The sequence below is a fragment of the Triticum dicoccoides genome, chromosome 4B (genome assembly GCF_002162155.2).
Source record: "Triticum dicoccoides isolate Atlit2015 ecotype Zavitan chromosome 4B, WEW_v2.0, whole genome shotgun sequence".
Lineage (NCBI taxonomy): Eukaryota > Viridiplantae > Streptophyta > Magnoliopsida > Poales > Poaceae > Triticum > Triticum dicoccoides.
The window spans coordinates 57,761,671-57,779,159 of record NC_041387.1 but is presented as its reverse complement, the minus strand read 5'-3'; the positions used below and the strand labels follow the sequence as shown (position 1 = coordinate 57,779,159).

General features: G+C 49.3%; 2 protein-coding genes across 2 annotated transcripts; one reads left to right on the top strand and one right to left on the bottom strand.

The window, feature by feature from the left end:
- Positions 1-4,301: 4,301 nt before the first annotated feature.
- Positions 4,302-5,951, top strand: LOC119293335 (putative pentatricopeptide repeat-containing protein At3g28640). Its single transcript, XM_037571841.1, has one exon. It carries the CDS (start codon positions 4,302-4,304, stop codon positions 5,814-5,816), a length of 1,515 nt encoding a protein of 504 aa, XP_037427738.1. The 3' UTR covers positions 5,817-5,951.
- A 1,306-nt stretch (positions 5,952-7,257) lies between these two features.
- On the bottom strand, positions 7,258-9,885 carry LOC119294989 (E3 ubiquitin-protein ligase SRFP1). Its single transcript, XM_037573302.1, has 11 exons — positions 9,549-9,885; positions 9,358-9,445; positions 9,173-9,211; positions 9,021-9,053; positions 8,837-8,914; positions 8,687-8,730; positions 8,436-8,476; positions 8,163-8,337; positions 7,989-8,058; positions 7,834-7,863; positions 7,258-7,704 (listed from the first exon to the last, which is right to left on the bottom strand). Exons 1-11 carry the CDS (start codon positions 9,599-9,601, stop codon positions 7,576-7,578), a joined length of 780 nt encoding a protein of 259 aa, XP_037429199.1. The 5' UTR covers positions 9,602-9,885; the 3' UTR covers positions 7,258-7,575.
- Positions 9,886-17,489: the final 7,604 nt, after the last annotated feature.

Sequence of the window (17,489 nt, the reverse complement as noted above, 5' to 3'; positions counted from 1 at the left end):
TGCAGACCTGTCCCATTTTTTGTCCGTTATGTGCCCCTCGGACCCATTTTCATCCAAAATTTGCTTGCTATTTGAGTCTGAAGCCGACACAAATCAGAACTTTTCTACATCCCCGTTGTCTGGCTGTATCCGCTGCACTCCCCGCCTCCCCCACCTGCCATACACCCACCCAACTCCCACCTCTCTCTCTCACCCCACCCAACCACCCTAACTCCAACACACGACGGCGGCTGTTGTTTCTGCAGGACGAACGCGCGGGTAAATCAGGGGGCAATTGTGGGTCTTAGGACAAGCCTTTGATGAACAATTACACTATTAATATGTAATTTTCATGATACAAATCCAATGACATCAATTTTATGTTGCATAAAATCTATATCTATACCTCTATACCTACTAATAAAGCAAGGTGTGTTTCTCCGATTTTTTCATTCGTTCACCATTGAAAATATTTTTTTTATTCGAGGTGGTACTAAATTTATGTCTGTTCGTGTATCAGAAAAGAAAAACGCCAGAATTTCGTATTTGGGCCGCCTGCAATGTGGCCCAGAAAAGCCAGTCCATTTATTTTCGTGCCCACCTGGAAAACCCTATTAGTTGCATATGGCGTCAAATAGCCGCACCTTCGCACAGTGCGCCCACGCTGGGCTGAACCTTTTTTTTCCTGTATTATGTTTCTATTTTGTTTTTCCGTTTCTTTCCCTTTTTCTTTCCTGATTATTTTGCCTTTTTTCCTTTCAAGTTTATTTTTCTTTCACATTTTCTTCAAAAATTCATAATTTTCTAAAAAACTCATAATTTCAGAAATAAAACGATTTTTTAGAAATGTTCATAATTCCAAAAACTATCATGTTTTGTAGAACTTTATATCTTTGTTCTCATTCCAAAAATGGTTCAAATTTAAAAAAATATTCCATTTTTTCTTTGCGTTTTCCAAAGTTGTACACGATTGTCCAAAAGAATGCATTTAAAAAATGTTGCAAATACGAAAATATTATTGTTTGGTGAAATATTCGCAAATTCAAAATAATTTCTGAGTTTAAAGAAAACTCATTTTCTAAAATTGTTCTGAATGTTTAAAATATGTTTCATTTCATAAACACAAATTGAAAAAATGTTCATCTTTTTATAAAAGCTTCATGTTTTCAAATAAAATTGTGAATTTTGAACATGTAAAATTTTGTTGTGTATTTCTGAAAATGTAAAGAATTTCGAAAAAAAATGGGATTTTCAAAATTATTCATATTTCCAAGAATATTCAGCAATTTATATTTTTTAAAAAGTTCAAAAAAACAAAAAATGTTTCAAATCTGACATTGGAGAATGGTTCGAGCTGGACATTGGTTGATAGGACTCGTTTCTTCGAGTGGCTAGCAGCACATAATCGTTCTTTGAGGATATGGTTTCGATCCTTCAACACATCATTTTTTGGATTTTTGCGCGCCTTACAAACATTGGTCGTCTTGAAGCCTGCCAGTGTGTTGGGCCATACACAAACTGATGTGTGTCTCACGTGCTATTTTACGCAACTAGCGGCATATAGTAGCCCCCACGCAGTTGGCCCAAGAAAAAAATTGCGTCGCACAAGCAATATTGGGCCTCAACTGCACTCCCTTACTGGGTCATCCACCTCCGGCCCATCAATCCTCGTCGAGGAGCCAAAAATATTTGTCGGTCGTAAGGAATAGAATTTGTGACATTGCATCCACATCCTCAGGCGAATGCCAACTGAACTAGAGCGGCTTTGTTGCATAAAAATTGTTGGTCCTCCTATTAAATATACATGTAGGTTTTGTTCCGCCCGCTCATAGTTCCTGAATTTTTTTTTGTTTGTACCCCGTGTGGGACAAATTGGGCCTACCCACGCATTTCTTTTTCTGTGAGACGAATAAGCAAAAAAAAAAGCCCCGATGGAATTGAACTATGGACCTTCTGTATTATGTTGATGGATAAAACAAGCTCATCTATCTTTCAATTATGATGAGAATAGTATAGCCTTGAAACTTTATAGTAAATTCCCACCAGTTTGTATATGTCCATAGGTTGTCTGGTAATAAGAAGTTTATATCAAAATAAGAAAGTTATCTCGAGAATCATGAGCAGAAAGAGGGACTTCATAAATTATTGTCGGTGCTAGCTTGCAAGTGCCAATAAAAGAGAATATGTTGATTTGGCTCGAATAAAAAATTATGGGCACATGAGCGCTAAAACAAAAAGAATAAACCCTAAAAAGAAGGGTCATTGTTATCTAGTTATGCGCTAATTATGCTGATGAAATGGGATTTATGCGCTACAATTAGTAATCCATCTGGTTACGCCATCATGAGAGTGATCGAAGCAACCGTACCCCGAAAGTCGCCGCATAGCTACCGAATAAGGAGGCAGACACAACCGCCGCATAGCTACCAAATGAGGTGGCAAACACAACCACATGACGGAGGTGGACCCGGAGGAAAAAAAATGCACGAATAGGATGGTTGCCGCCACACCAACTATCAAGACCTCGCGGGACAAACATGACCCACGAGAAGACCACAACTCGCTCTATCGTACCGCTACGGAGATCGTTTTTGCTGGGCACATCAATTATCTCTCCCGTTGCTTCTCGCAAAGAAATGTCTCTTCCTGTTGCAACGTACGGACATATGTGCTAGTACATATTAATAAAGCAATTGTGGGTCGACTATTTATCCTACCGAGATCTGACATGCAGAGCAAAAACGGAGGGGGTATATCAATTGACACTAAAAAATGAAGACACGTGACTATCAACGGTCATGTTTACCACTACACATGTCTCTGAAAAAGAAGCCTTATAAATTTTGTCAGAATTCAAACGGTGTCAAATTTGATCAAGTTTATAGAAAAAATATCAAAAACTACAACACCAAATTAATGTCATTAGATACATAACAAAATATATTTATATATAATGTCTGTTTTTCTATATAATTGTTCATGATTTTCATCAGAAGTTTAAGAGCATGTACAACCGGACTTGGCAAATTCGACTCATCAACGCGTCCGCGGACATTGATCGGTGACGCCTCAAATATTTGATTCTACATCCGGACATCTCAAATTAGAAACCTCAAATCCATATTATTACATGTAACATAAACCAATCTTTAAGCGGTCCAGTTCGTCGTGCCCATGTCCGGCGGTCGGCTGAGCTTCCCAAAGTGTTGGTCTGGTCGCCGGAAAGGTAGAGTAGGGCATGGGACACGAGCCAGCTCACGGGACTCAGGTCGCCGCCGTCTCACATGTCCTACTCTTCCTCGTTGGAGCCCGGAACCCGAATGGTGCCGGTGGACTTCAGATCGATGATGGATCCGTCTTGGGACGGGCCGGAGACATCCACCACGACGCGGTTGCGGTGCCTGGACTGGTGTACCATATGGGGCGCCGGAAAATGCGACTCCGTCTCGCCAACGTCCACTGCCGCGAGGGTTGTCGCCATCTCCCTCACCCGCTGCCTCGCACAGAGGACACGCGGTGCCATGTTTGAGTCGATGGACGCCCATGGTACGTCCATGGCCTCGGAGCGCCAATGGAGGGGTTGCGCGTCCTCCACTACGTTCGGACGCCAGTCGGACCGCACAGCCTCCGGTGAGGCAGCTACGACACACTTAGTGTCGGATCCATGGACCATTTGGACGGACGCAATGGATTTCCAATGGAAGGAGGCCGAGCGTTGCCTCACACGGGCCTTTTCCCGGGAGCGGCTGAGCGCAAGCCGAACAGCCATCTCCTCCTCGGGGCCGCGTGGGATGAGTTCGGAGTCGACGGATCTGGAGGTGGGGGATCTGAATCCGCTGCCCGTCATGTTGGAAAAGGCCAGAGCTTGCCGGGCAGGAGCTTGAGTGGCAGAGTGGAGTGTGGGGGAGTGAAGTGAAGTGGTTAGGATTTGGTCCGGCAAGTGGATAGGGAGGAATATATGTGGGGTCGGGTTGGCCAGTGTTGTCCGGGTCCGATGTAGTGGACGCTCCCAGGCGCCTCATATCCGCCCCATATTTTGGGCTGGGTATGAGGGGTGCTGATCATCCTGGACGTTTGATGCTCGTTTGAGGCGTCCGCCTGGATCAAATTTTCGCGCCCGATCACTCGTCCGCCCGTGCGTTTTAAGCAGATTTGGGACGTTCGGCTGTAGATGCTCTAATTAAACTTTGCACCGTTTTGACTTAAACCAAAATTTACAAGGTTCTCTTTTTCAAAGACAGAGAGGGAGTACAGGGCCAGCAACTCGGCCCTCTTGAAGAACAGAGAAGTCTCTGGCATTCCCGCCGACTGCTTCCTCCAGCATGCGCCCGTACATCCCCAAGGCAACCTTCGCCTTCTGCCACTCGCTCCTCTCCTCCCGCTTCCGCCCGTCCGCCGCCTCGCCGGCGGCGCCGCTCCTCCCCGTCCAGGCCATCCTCACCACCGCCGGCCTCTCCCCGCGCCACCCGGAGCTCTCCCTCGTCGCGCTCAACTCGCTCCTCCGCGTCCTCGCCCGCGGCGCCTCCTCCCAGGCCCACCCGCTCCTCGCCCTCCGCCTCCTCCTCCTCATGCTCTCCCCCGCCTCGCCGCTCCCCGGCCCCGACCACCTCTCCTTCCCCTTCGCCCTCTCCGCCGCCGCCGCGGCCCACGTCGCCCCGCCCCCCGGCCCGCAGCTCCACGCGCTCCTCGTCAAGAACGCCCTCTTCCCCTCCGACCACTACGTCACCACCGCGCTGCTCCAGCTCCACGCGGCCCGCCCGGACGACGCGCGGAGGGTGTTCGACGAGTTGCCGAGGCGGGAGGCCATCCACTACGACCTGGTCATCGGGGCGTACGCGCGCGCCGGGATGGCCGCCGAGGGGCTGGCGCTGTTCAGGGCCATGTTCGCGGACGGGGTGGCGCCGGACGCCGTTGTGCTCACGACGGCGGTCGCGGCGTGCGCCCAGTCCGGCGCGCTGGAGTGCGGGGAGTGGGTGCACCGGTACGTGGAGAGCAACGCGCCAGGGCTGCTGGCGGACGCGTTCGTCGGGTCGGCACTGGTGAGCATGTATGCCAAGTGCGGCTGCCTACAGAAGGCGGTCAAGGTGTTCGAGGGAATGCCGGAGCGGAATGAGTACGTCTGGGGTACCATGGTCGGTGCGTTCGCGGTGCATGGCATGGCGAGGGAGGCAGTGGCCTGCTTGGAGAGGATGGCAGGCGAGGACGGGGTGCGCCCGGATGGCGTGGCAGTGCTCGGGGCGCTGTCCGCCTGCGCACACGCCGGAAAGGTTGAAGACGGGCTCAGACTTCTCAAGGAGATGCGCCGGCGGTACGGCGTCACCCCGGGGCACGAGCACTACAGCTGCACTGTCGACATGCTGTGCCGGGTCGGGCGTCTGGAGGACGCGGTAGGGCTAATCGGGACAATGCCGATGACCCCGCTCGCATCCGTGTGGGGGTCTCTCCTAGCAGGCTGCCGGATGTACGGCAACGTCGAGTTGGCAGAGGTGGCAGCCAAGGAGCTCGAGAAGCTAGGTGTTGGCGCCGACGAGGGCGTGTACGTCCAGCTGTCCAACATTTATCTCGATGCCAACCGCAAGGATGACGCGCGGAGGGTGCGAAAGCTGATCGGCAGCCGGGGGCTCAAGAAGGTCCCGGCGTATAGCGCGGTGGAGGTCGACGGCGAGCTAAGCTCTTTTGTCGCTGACGACCAGGCGCATCCGCGGCGCTTTGAGATATGGGACGTGCTTGGGCTGCTCGCTGACCAGATGGGGCTGAAATCAGACGAGGAAGAAGAAGAAACAACCTTTTTGTTGCGTCCTTGTATAACAAGAAAAACAAATTTAGAAACCATGTGACAGACTAACAAGTTAAGCAGTGAGCAGCAAACGATATTTCTTGATTTATTGCCAAGGAGTATGATACTCAGGAAACAACAGAACATTGTTCAGCACCAAACACAAAGTATTTTGTTTCGAGTTGTTCCTTGTCTTTCCAGTTTTGTTCAAATTTGACAGTGTCCTCTTGATATACGATGGAATGATTCGCCAGCACTGCTCGACCTCATGATCATACTAAAGTCTCTATTTCCCTAAGAGATTCTGTATTGTTCATTTTAGAGATTTTTTTTACCTTAAAATCTTCAGCCATATTGCCATAATCAAATACAAGTCTCTTTTGTAGGATTGTTCTTCTGGTATTAGGATTGTTCTTCTGGTATCATTAGGGTTACAATTACTATTTGACTTTCAGTTCTTATATTGGTGCACCTTTAACCCGCCCTGTATTTTCTGAACAGTGTAATTAAGGGTTTGCTTCGCCCACTGATTGGATCATATGCTACTTAGTTAGGTAACCCAATTACCTGTCATTTTTAATTCCATTATGCTTAATTACCTGTCAGTAGAATCTATCTTCACCTACAGGTTGCCTGGATGCTTAGTTCAGAGTCATCCATTTCTAATGCTAGAATATGTTGCAGACTTTAAGGTGTGCAACCCATACCATCAAGAGAAAAAAGATACCAGGAGACTTCTGTTTGCAAAGTATACGTGGATGTTGAGATGGTTAGTATGGTATGAACCTTTTAGATTAGCCATACAGTGCAAAAGGAAGTATTAAGATACTTACAAATCATGAGTTCGAACAACAGCCTATTACTCTCTCTTTTTTTGCGGGGAAACAGCCTATTACTTCAGAGTGGATATTTTGTTATTCATGGTTGAGACAAACACTTTGATACCAACAAACCAAATTCTCAAGCAAGAAACAGTGATGTTTATTCATCTTCCTTAGTGAATTATCATTTTCTAACTAGCTAAGTACAAATTTGATGAACCATAAGGGGGATTCTACCCTCATCCATGTAGTATATGCTGTCATGGTAGTTGGTACGCTAAAGTGCGAGACTCGTCGTTTTCATTATCTTTGACAAGTAAGGATTTTTTTTTCCCTGTATACCAAATGTCTAGAACCTCCAGGTTTTGCATCTCGTAGTGATATTGCGGAAGTCTTTTGAGAAGGATGTGATGATTTCCATGTTATTCCATAATAGCCTTTCTCCAGCCCGACCATTTTAGAACAAGCTTTCCTTTTTTTTCCCCACTCTTTCTCTTATCCTTGGTTCATTTTTTCATAATTGTGAGCTATGTGTGCAGTATACATAACTCTTTGCAACTAAAAACAACCCATTATAGGTTCTTTTGGCTCATAATTCTTGAAGATTTATGACGGGAAGGACAAACTATTATAAGAAGCTTTACGTTCACATCAATATTTACAAGGTATAATACATTCATGCATAGGGACGGATGTGTGATATGAAACCAAACATTTTTCACAAACCAGTTTCCATGGGATCTTTTCTCAAAAGATGACCAACTTTGACCAATAACCCAACATCTTTCTTATATATCATCAATCAAATTCCCCTAGAAACTGCAACGAGAGGGCGTTTTTTCATCCATCTTTCTTTCTCGCAAATTGGCACCGTACGTACATATAAATTGGTACCGTATATAATAATGCTTCTGCAGTCTCCACAGTTCATGTTGAACTGGAAATAATACATCAATCGCAGCTAGTACTAAATAATCGTAGTGGCCACCGAAGTGGGTACTAGGCCGGCAATACCGATGGAGCAACCCTGCAGGTGTTGTAGGACTGGCAATGGCAACACTTTCTCTGTCCCGCCATGCCCGGATACACTCGGGTCGTGTCCCAGCAGTCGTTGCACACGATCCATCCCTGCACCCACCCACAAACACATGCCGGGAGTAATGGCATCAGAAAACCATCAGATTTATATAACCGGGTCTCATCGGATTTATAGAGTTTAGTAAATGAATCTGGGTCAGTTGCAAATTTGCCACTGACCTTTCCCATGTGTAAGAAACTCGCCTCAATCTGACAAAAAAAGATACAAAAAAAATCTCAGGCCGGGGCCAAGAACACGAAGAGAAAATTCACACGAAAAGGAACCCAAGATGAGATCATGCCGATGCTGTGGATCTTACTGAGAAAATACTCACCTCGGCATCTAAGGCCCTCAAGAATTTTTCCATGTCAAAGATGGACACGGAGCACATGGGGCAAGTGAACCTGCAACACGTCGAGGATAGCGTTATCTATCCAAGCAAGAAGAACAAGATCACACGAAAGGGATGGGATGTGTGGGCAGGGGGCATGGCCGCATGGGCGATTACTTGTCGTGCTTGAGCATGTCGTGGAAGCACTGCAAGTGCATGGTGTGGCCGCATCTCAGCACCGACGCCTCCCTCAGGGAGTCGAACAGGTACTCGTAGCAGATCGGGCAGTTGTTCTTCATCGAGTCCTCGATGCAGACATGCTTGTCCCGGAGGGTCACCGAGTAGCACGATCCTGCGGCGGCGGCACCCGACGAATTGAGATACATATACAGTTGGAATCGTTGAAATTAGGACTGTGTCATGAAAGGATCATGAATGTTGAATGCTTACCGCACTTGTGGCAGTGGAAGAAGTTGTCCTTGCCTCCAACTCTGTTGGAAGATAGATATGCATGTGTCACAGTTTCAGTTAGTCAGCTCGGCAACTTGAACTTTCAGGGCGATGTGTCAAAAGTAGAACTGAATGGAAGTGGAAACTCATTTGTGAATTTTGTGTATAATCTTGCATAATTTGGCCTGGTTTTGTATGCTTTCAGTCTCCCGATTAAGCATCAGTTGTGAGGATATGATAGGAGTACCTACCTGCAGATGCCGCAGTCTTTGCAGTGGTATTGCTCCTTGTCAACCTGCACAGCAGCAGCAAGATCCCATCAACAACAACCCAATCACCACCAAATCTAAATCGGGCACAGGGACAGGGACAGGGACAGGAACGATGGATCTCATTCTCACATCGTCGTCGAAGAATTTGCACGCCCGGCAGAAGTACTCCCCCATGCACACGCCGCAGTTGCTGCACACTTGCGCCACCTGACGATCACCAACCAATCAATCTGTTATACCCAAACTCAACTCTGAAACTAGTAGCAGCACAAGAAAGAAGAAACTAGAGAGGGAATCGCCATCAGATGCTAACCGGCTGCTCGGTGTCACAGACGAGACATATGACCTACGGAGGAGAGGAAATGTTGTTTTGTTAGCGAGAAATCAAGTTGAAGAAGGTGAAGTGAAGAAACAAGATGGGAGTATAAGAAATGAAGAGGAGGAAGCAGTGAGAGAAGTGCGCACCGATTCGACTGCGTGGCGGTCGAGCTCGTGCCCGTCTTTCTAAGCCCAATCCAAGCAAGAAGAAGAAGATGCAGATGAAAAGGCAGAGATTATCCAAAGAACGAAAGAATTGTGAGGACCACCAACCCAACCAGACCAGAGGAGAGAGCAAAGAGAAGAGAGGCAGAGCAGAGCAGGGCAGAGACCGTGGAGTCGTTGTGGCAATGGCGGCAGTGGAAGACGTCGTTGCAGCAGGGCGCCCGGATCCTGCACCGCCTCCTGTAGTGCTTGCACCTGCGCGCACACACGACGAAGACGAAGAAGCAGTCTCCCCGTCAGCCAAGGGTACTAGTTGGTTAGTACAGACAAGTAGCGGACAGAGGGGAGGCCGACGAACCCGAAGCCCATCTTGGCGAACCCGTGGCGAGCGGCGTCGAGCTCCATGTCCATTGGCGGGATTGCTGTTCTTGTCCGGGCTCGACGGAGGCGGTGGCGGCGGCGGCTTCGGATCTGGCTTCTCCTCTGCTTTTGTTGCCTGTTGCCGCGCTTGCTCGCTCGCTAGGAGGAGGGTGAGGAGAGTATTTTATACTGTCGCTGCTGTCTACTGTGCCTACTCTGGTCTGGTGGTGGTGGGGTGCGTTGCCGAGAATGGAAAGAAACGGGGGTCGAGTTGGGGATTGGGTCATAGAAGGAGAGAAGAGACAGGCGCTGTAAAAGGAGGGAGCCTTCGTTGCTCGGTGCAATTGTTTTCCCTTCTCAACTTCCTCTCTCTTCTTCTTCTTCTTCTTCTTCTTCTTCTTCTACAGTTGTAGGAGTATGACTGAAGAGCTATTTGTTTCCGGAGCTGAGAGGATCTAGATGCTAGACCTACTACCATTTCTTTAACTTATCAAGAATTCAAGATCCAGGAGGAGAGCCTTTGCGCTTCTTGCTTTCTTTCCCCCTTTTTTTATTCAATGAACATACTACTATAATTATCAACGGCGTTGCTTTTTGTTACAGGAAGGAGGTGGTGGCGTGCGGGGCGAAAGATGGAAGCTCCGAAAGCACTCAAGATGACGATTCTTTACTCCTCCGGCGGGTCACTGCATTCTAACTCCACAGCGTACGCGTCAGCCCCGAACCCTCTGAATCATATCTCATCAGTTTGACCGACGCCGGGGGCAGATCCCCGAGCATAAACGCATGGTTGGTTTGTTGATCGGTCCTGTCAAGGTCGACCCGACGCCCCTTCTTTCGTGTTTCTTTACCAGGAATCAGATCAGGACGGCGCAGCTGCAGGCAGGGCAGTAAAACATTCAATCGTGCGGATCATGAAGCCCAGAGTTTTCATAGTCGTTCATTTCGCCGCCGATCGCTCCATCATCATCGGCGTACAGTACGTGATTTCTTTTCTTTGGTCGATCGGATCGCCCTGTTGCCTTGCGTGCTCGCGTACGAGTGCTAATAATTGAATTGATTGATGACGCCTGGTCGTGCAAGTGTAACCGTAGTAGTGGTGCGCACGAGTCGCCCGGGGATCTCGTGACTGACTGACATCACGTGGGCTAGCATGGCAGCTTGGAATCGTCATTGTAAAATAAGTTTTGGGAACCAGCACAACCCTTTAGGGGTGGCTTATCTCATTATATATAATGGTTGTGTTACAATACGTACATAGGTACAGAAGTTATACATAGTCTAACACCCTCCCTCAATCTTAGCCACTTTCTAAAGAACTGAGAAGGGTAAGATTGCGCCTACAAGTCTCAAACTGTGACAGTGGTAAAGGCTTAGTGAAGATATCTGCAAGTTGATCCTTAGACGAGATAAACTTGATCTGAAGTTGCTTCTGTGATACACGTTCCCGTACAAAGTGATAGTCAACTTCAATGTGTTTCGTTCGGGCATGAAATACTGGATTTGCAGAAAGGTATGTAGCACCGATGTTATCACACCAAAGAATAGGAGGCTGTGGTTGAGACAAACCCAACTCCTGAAGCAAAGACTGCACCCAAATAATCTCTGCAGTAGCATTAGCCACAGCCTTGTACTCAGCTTCAGTACTGCTACGTGACACAGTAGCCTGTTTCCGAGCACTCCAGGCGATCAAATTAGAGCCAAAGAATACTGCATAACCCCCCGTGGATCGCCTGTCATCTGGGCTACCAGCCCAATCTGCATCAGAGAAGGCCGAAAGGACCCGAGAGGAAGTCGGCCGAATATGCATACCAAAAGTCAGGGTGAACTGAACATAACGAAGAATGCGTTTAACAGCAGCCCAATGAGTATCTCTGGGAGCCTGAAGATACTGACAAACCCTGTTAACAGCATAAGAGATATCTGGTCTCGTGATCGTCAAGTACTGAAGTCCACCAACAATGCTTCTGTACTCTGTGGCATCCGCGGGAGACAAAAGCTCACCATCAACAGCTGTTATCTTGTCGGTAGACGACATGGGTGTGGTGGTCGGTTTGCACTTCAGCATGCCGGCTTTTTGTAACAACTCCAAGGAGTACTTCTTCTGCGTAAGGACAAGACCAGTAGCACGAGAAGTGACCTCAACTCCAAAAAAGTAGTGAAGCTTCCCAAGATCTTTGACCGCAAAATCAGCACCAAGAGAGCAGACAAGAGCATCAGCAGCATACTGAGAAGAGCTGACAAGGATAATATCATCGACATATACCAAAAGATACATAGTGACTTCTGGCTTCTGTAGAAGAAATAATGAAGTGTCAGCAGTGGACGGCACAAACCCATGAGCACGAAGGGCAGAGGCAAGGCGGGCATGCCAGGCACGAGGAGCTTGCTTCAAACCATATAGTGCTTTGGAAAGACGACAGATATAGTCAGGACGATCAGGATCAGAGAAACCAGGCGGCTGTTTCATATAAACCTCTTCCTCCAAAAATCCATGTAGAAAAGCATTCTGCACATCAAGTTGACGAAGTGACCAACCACGAGAAACAGCAATGGAGAGAAGAAGCCGAATAGTGGTAGGCTTGACAACAGGACTGAAGGTGTCCTCATAGTCAAGACCATGACGCTGCCGAAAACCGCGAGCAACAAGTCGCGCTTTGTAACGCTCAATAGATCCATCCGAATGCTTCTTCACTTTGAATACCCATTTTGAGTCAATAACATTTACCCGTGGTGGTGGAGGAACGAGAGTCCATGTCTTGTTACGAAGAAGAGCATGAAACTCCTGCTCCATAGCCTCTCGCCAATGTGGAATGCGCAGGGCAGCCTGATATGAGCGAGGCTCAGAAGATGGATCCGCAACAGCAGCAGCCAAACAAGCAGCCAACCAAGCAACCGTACCATCCGTACGTTCCTTAGGTTTGAAAATGCCACTGCGACTGCGTGTATGTGGTCGAGACACAGGAACCACCGAGGTCGACGGAGCAGCCTGCAACGGGCTGGAGGACGGCGACGTTGACGAGTCAGCCGGTGACGAGGAGCCAGGCACGGTAGCCTCGGACTCAGTCGGCGAAGAAGGCCGGCCCACCGGCGAAACCGGCAGAGCAGACGAAGCAGCTGGCGACTCCGGCATCCCAGACCGGGCCGATGGCGAGCCCGGCATAGTGGGTCGTGGCGCGGCCGGTGTCGCGGGCCGATTTGCGGATGAAGGCGACGTGAGGACGGCGTCGCGGACCCGAGCTACAGGCGAAGACGGCGTGACAGGCCGAGCCGCGGGCGAAGACGGCGTGACAGGCCGAGCCGCTGAAGACTCGGCGGCTGCTGGCGAAGAGGGCCGAGCCGCTGGAGACTCGGCGGTCGCTGGCGTGGCGGACCGAGCAGTGGAGATGCTCGGCGCGACGGGCTCTTCGGGTGACCATGCATGGGCACGCGAATCGATGCCATGCAACATAGGGCAATCGACGTGCCCATCAGAAGGCGGCGATGATGATGGTGAATCCTCCAACAGCTCCAAACGAGCCCCACGTCCGGTTCCTGCACCATGGTTAGGTAACAGCAAAGGAGAGTATGCAACATCATCAAATTGGTCAGAAGCAACAGAGGATGAATGCAGAGATGGTGGTTCGACAGTGGACACAGGAAGTTTGGCAAAGGGAAAAACATGCTCATCAAACACGACGTCCCGAGATATATAGACACGATTAGTGGGAACATGAAGACATTTGTAACCTTTATGAAGAGAGCTATATCCAAGAAAAACACACTTCTTAGAACGAAACTCAAGCTTGCGCTTATTATATGGACGAAGATGCGGCCAGCAAGCACACCCAAATACCTTGAAAAAGGTATAATCAGGTTGTTCATTAAGGAGAACCTCAATGGGAGTCTTCATGTTTAAAACACGAGTGGGAGTACGGTTGATGAGAAAGCATGCAGTGGTGAAAGCATCACTCCAAAACCGAAACGAAACAGATGCATGGGCCAAAAGAGTAAGACCAGCTTCAACAATATGACGATGCTTACGTTCGACTGAACCATTCTGCTGATGTGTATGTGGACATGCTAAACGATGAGCTATCCCAAGCGACTGAAAGAAGGAGTTGAGGTTGCGATACTCGCCCCCCCCCCCCCAGTCCGACTGGACATGAACAATTTTGTGCTTAAGAAGATGTTCAACATGTTTTTGAAACTGAACAAAAATATCAAACACATCAGATTTGCGTTTAATAAGGTAAAGCCAGGTAAAGCGACTATAAGCATCAACGAAACTGATATAGTAATTATGACCGCTGACAGAAGTCTGAGCAGGACCCCATACATCTGAAAACACAAGTTCTAAAGGATGTTTCACCTCACGACTGGACTCCGAAAAAGGAAGTTGATGACTCTTTCCCTGCTGACAAGCATCACACACTGCTACATCTTTATTACTAGACAAACTAGGAAGCTCATGACGACGCAAAATATGACGGACAATAGGTGTGGCCGGGTGACCAAGACGAGCATGCCACTGTGACGGAGAGACCCGAACTCCACTGAAAACACGGGCGACGCCAGGATGCTCCAGACGGTAGAGGCCCTGGCACAACCGCCCACTAAGAAGAATGTCCCTCGTGCCCCGATCCTTAATAAAAAGATCAAAAGGGTGAAATTCACAAAGCACATTATTATCACGTGTGAGTTTAGGAACTGAAAGAAGATTGCGGGTCACAGATGGAACTCGAAGAACATTGCGAAGCTGAAGACTCCTATTGGCATGTCTAGTGAGAAGAGATGCTTGACCAATATGAGAGATGTGCATACCTGCTCCATTGGCGGTGTGGATCTTGTCGGAGCCATGATAGGGTTCACGAGTGTGAAGCTTCCCCATCTCGCTAGTCAGATGCTCTGTCGCCCCAGAGTCCATGTACCAGTGTGGATCGATGGAGTAGGACTGAGTGTGTCCCTGTTGCTTCTGCGGCGCGGGACGATCAGCCATGGCGACCTGACGGGCATTGCTGCGTGTATCTTTGCCGTCATTGCCAAGACCAAGGAAGCTTCGCTGGAAGCGCTTATGACACTTGGAGGCCCAGTGCCCATCGCGGCCACAAAGCTGGCACACATGTGGACCGCCAGCCCCCGGTAAGGTCGCAGTAGGTGGGGGGGCCGAGGCGGGCGACGGTGGCAGCCCCAAGGGAGACCGGGGTGATGAAGAAGAGCGGCCACCCTTGGTGGCGACGTTGGCCGAGAGGGAGCCAGTGCCCCTGGTGCGGCGAGTCTCGACCCGTTGCTCAGTGAGAAGAAGCCGAGAGAAAACCTCGTGTGCCAGCATGGGTGTCGAGTTGCCCCGCTCGTTGATGATCTCGACTAAGGCATCATACTCCTCATCAAGACCATTGACAATAAACGAGTTGAACTCGGAGTCGGTGAGGGGCTGTCCAATGGAGGCCAATGTGTCGGCAAGGCCCTTGACCTTGTTGTAGAACTCAGTGGCCGTGGAGTCAAGCTTCTGACACTCTCCAAGCTGACGACGGAGTGCAGAGACACGAGCCTTGGACTGCGCTGCAAAGGTGCGCTCAAGGATGGTCCAGGCCTCATGAGACGTCTTCGCGAAGACAACAAGGCCGGCAACTGCCGGCGAGAGCGACCCCTGGATGGAGGAGAGGTTCGCCTGGTCCTGCCCCGTCCAGACGCGATGGGCCGGATTGTAGACCGGACCGTGCACGCTGTCTACCAGCGCGGGTGGGCAGGGAAGCGATCCGTCGACGTAGCCTAGCAGGTAGTGACTCCCCAAGAGCGGGAGAACCTGCGCACGCCAGAAGATGTAGTTGTCTGCGGAGAGCTTGATGGTGATGAGATGACCGAAGTGAAACGGCGGCGGCGAAGACGATCCCATCGAGGAGGCTGCCTGTGGTGCAAACACCATGGAGGCAGCCGGAGGCACCGAAGCCGATGCGGGAGGAGGCGGGACCGCAGCCAGGGCGGGCGCCGCAAAGCTCGCGGCCGGTGCGGACGCCGCCAACCCCGCCAGCGGGGCGGTGTGATCCGCTCGCGGCAGGAGCGGCGGGACGAAGCCCGCAGCAGTGGAACCGGTGTTGGCGGCGCTCGACATGGCGGCGGCGCGATCGGTGGCGCGGCGGCGGCGGTGAAGGCGGCGGCGGCTGCGGCGGCGGTGCAGGTATTAGGGTTTAGAAGCGGAAGCGATCGTAACCTAGCGTGATACCATGTAAGATAATAAGTTTTGGGAACCAGCACAACCCTCTAGGGGTGGCTTATCTCATTATATATAATGGTTGTGTTACAATACGTACATAGGTAGAGAAGTTATACATAGTCTAACAGTCATCCACTGCAAGTTGCGCACCGCGCCGGCCATGGACAGACACGACCAGCTCTGCTCTGGAACCGAGATCGGTCAGTGGTTCGCGCGCGAGTGTAATTGCTTTGGTAGGATCGCTAGGAGATGCCACAAGTGATACACACACGTCCGCACGCACTCACTTGTCACAAAGAGCAGCGCTGCCTACACTACCTTATTTTTAATCATCGTGCAGACGTGCACACATAGAACGAGTTACGAGTGTGTCGACGATTCTTACCAAGAACGAGTTACGAGTGTGTCGGCGATTCTTACGACTGTGACGTGCACACACGCAATTTCACTCCGTAGCGATTCCCATCAAACCTCGAGGCTCTCATGTCGGTCCCTCCCGACTCCCTGCAGCACAGTAGCACCGCAGGATCCAACAGCATAATTAATTTGCTACCAATATTTGATATTGCTAATGTTTGGTAAGCCAATATCTGTCAAAATCGAAAATTGCCAACATTTAGTAACCTTTTGTGAGATTGGCAATAAAAATTGGCACGCAATCAATCTCTAGCCAACATTTGGCAATTACCAAAATTTGGCGTGCCAATTTTTATCATCAAATCAATTATGCTTTTTTTTTTGCAAAGCTTTGTTGCTGGAAATACCGGAACGATCACCCGGCAGACTGCTAACGGCCACCCCTCCCTCGATACGGCCAAAATGATTGTTTTGGCTTTTGGTCAATATTTAGCGTGATTTTTTTGAATTTGACCCGTTTTGGTACCGTTAGTCAAGCAGGCGGCAGGGTTTGGTCAATGTCCAAACTACGTGTGCTCGTGGCAGAGCTCTACCGCCGTAGCTAATGCTCGGCGGCGGAGCTTCACCCAAATTGTGGGTGGGTCGGTGGGGCCTAGCCGAAGGAGATTACTACTAGGTTGCTATTCCATGGCCCAATAGAGGAGATCCTAGTCAGCGTCTTAGGCACCAACCAGGGGTTCCGACGCTCCACGCGCCAGCATATACGGGACGGCCCAATAGAAGCGATCCACTTTTTTTCATCGGTTCCAGGGAAAGACCAAAGATCTTGCGCGGCAGGTCCGCTAGAAAAACTCAAAAGAGAAAGAAGTCTCGTTAATCTTTTCATGCTCGTTCCAAGTTTGAAGTACCTTTTAGCCAAAGAAAAACCCGCTTCCTGACATGATTGCCTCTTTATCTTTATATATAGATAGATTCTATGGGGTTATTACTTAGTAAGTCTATTTTGTACAAGAGCCCCTCCTATCTGATAGAAAAGGGTCCCATGATCCCGAGCCGATCTTACCTTGGCTCGCAAACCCCAAGTTTGTCTATGAAGAACTAATCTAATTGTATTTTTTTCCTAAAATGGATTTCTTATGTGGAATACTAATGGATAGGGCTTCGTTGCTAAGTGCTACAAGACAAGCGCACAGCTCGTTCGCTTTCGGTCAATGGTTGATAGGTCAATGATTGACTAGTTGACTAGTCAACTGTTGATTTATCATGATTTAGATGAATGATGAACTGAAAACACAAAATAAATGCCGTCGACGATGGCATTATATGGGTTTCAACCTTGATGTTCTATCGTTTGGTCGCGTACACACAGCACAAACTCATAGACAAACG

Bases quoted from the DNA above. Each gene is read 5' to 3' on its own strand.
- LOC119293335 (XM_037571841.1), top strand. From the start codon at position 4,302: ATGCGCCCGTACATCCCCAAGGCAACCTTCGCCTTCTGCCACTCGCTC.
- LOC119294989 (XM_037573302.1), bottom strand. From the start codon at position 9,601: ATGGACATGGAGCTCGACGCCGCTCGCCACGGGTTCGCCAAGATGGGC. The intron at 8,915-9,020 runs GTTAGCATCTGA...GGTGATCGTCAG, and splicing joins TCTGTGACACCGAGCAGCCG to GTGGCGCAAGTGTGCAGCAA. The intron at 8,059-8,162 runs GTAATCGCCCAT...GACGTGTTGCAG, and splicing joins GACATGCTCAAGCACGACAA to GTTCACTTGCCCCATGTGCT.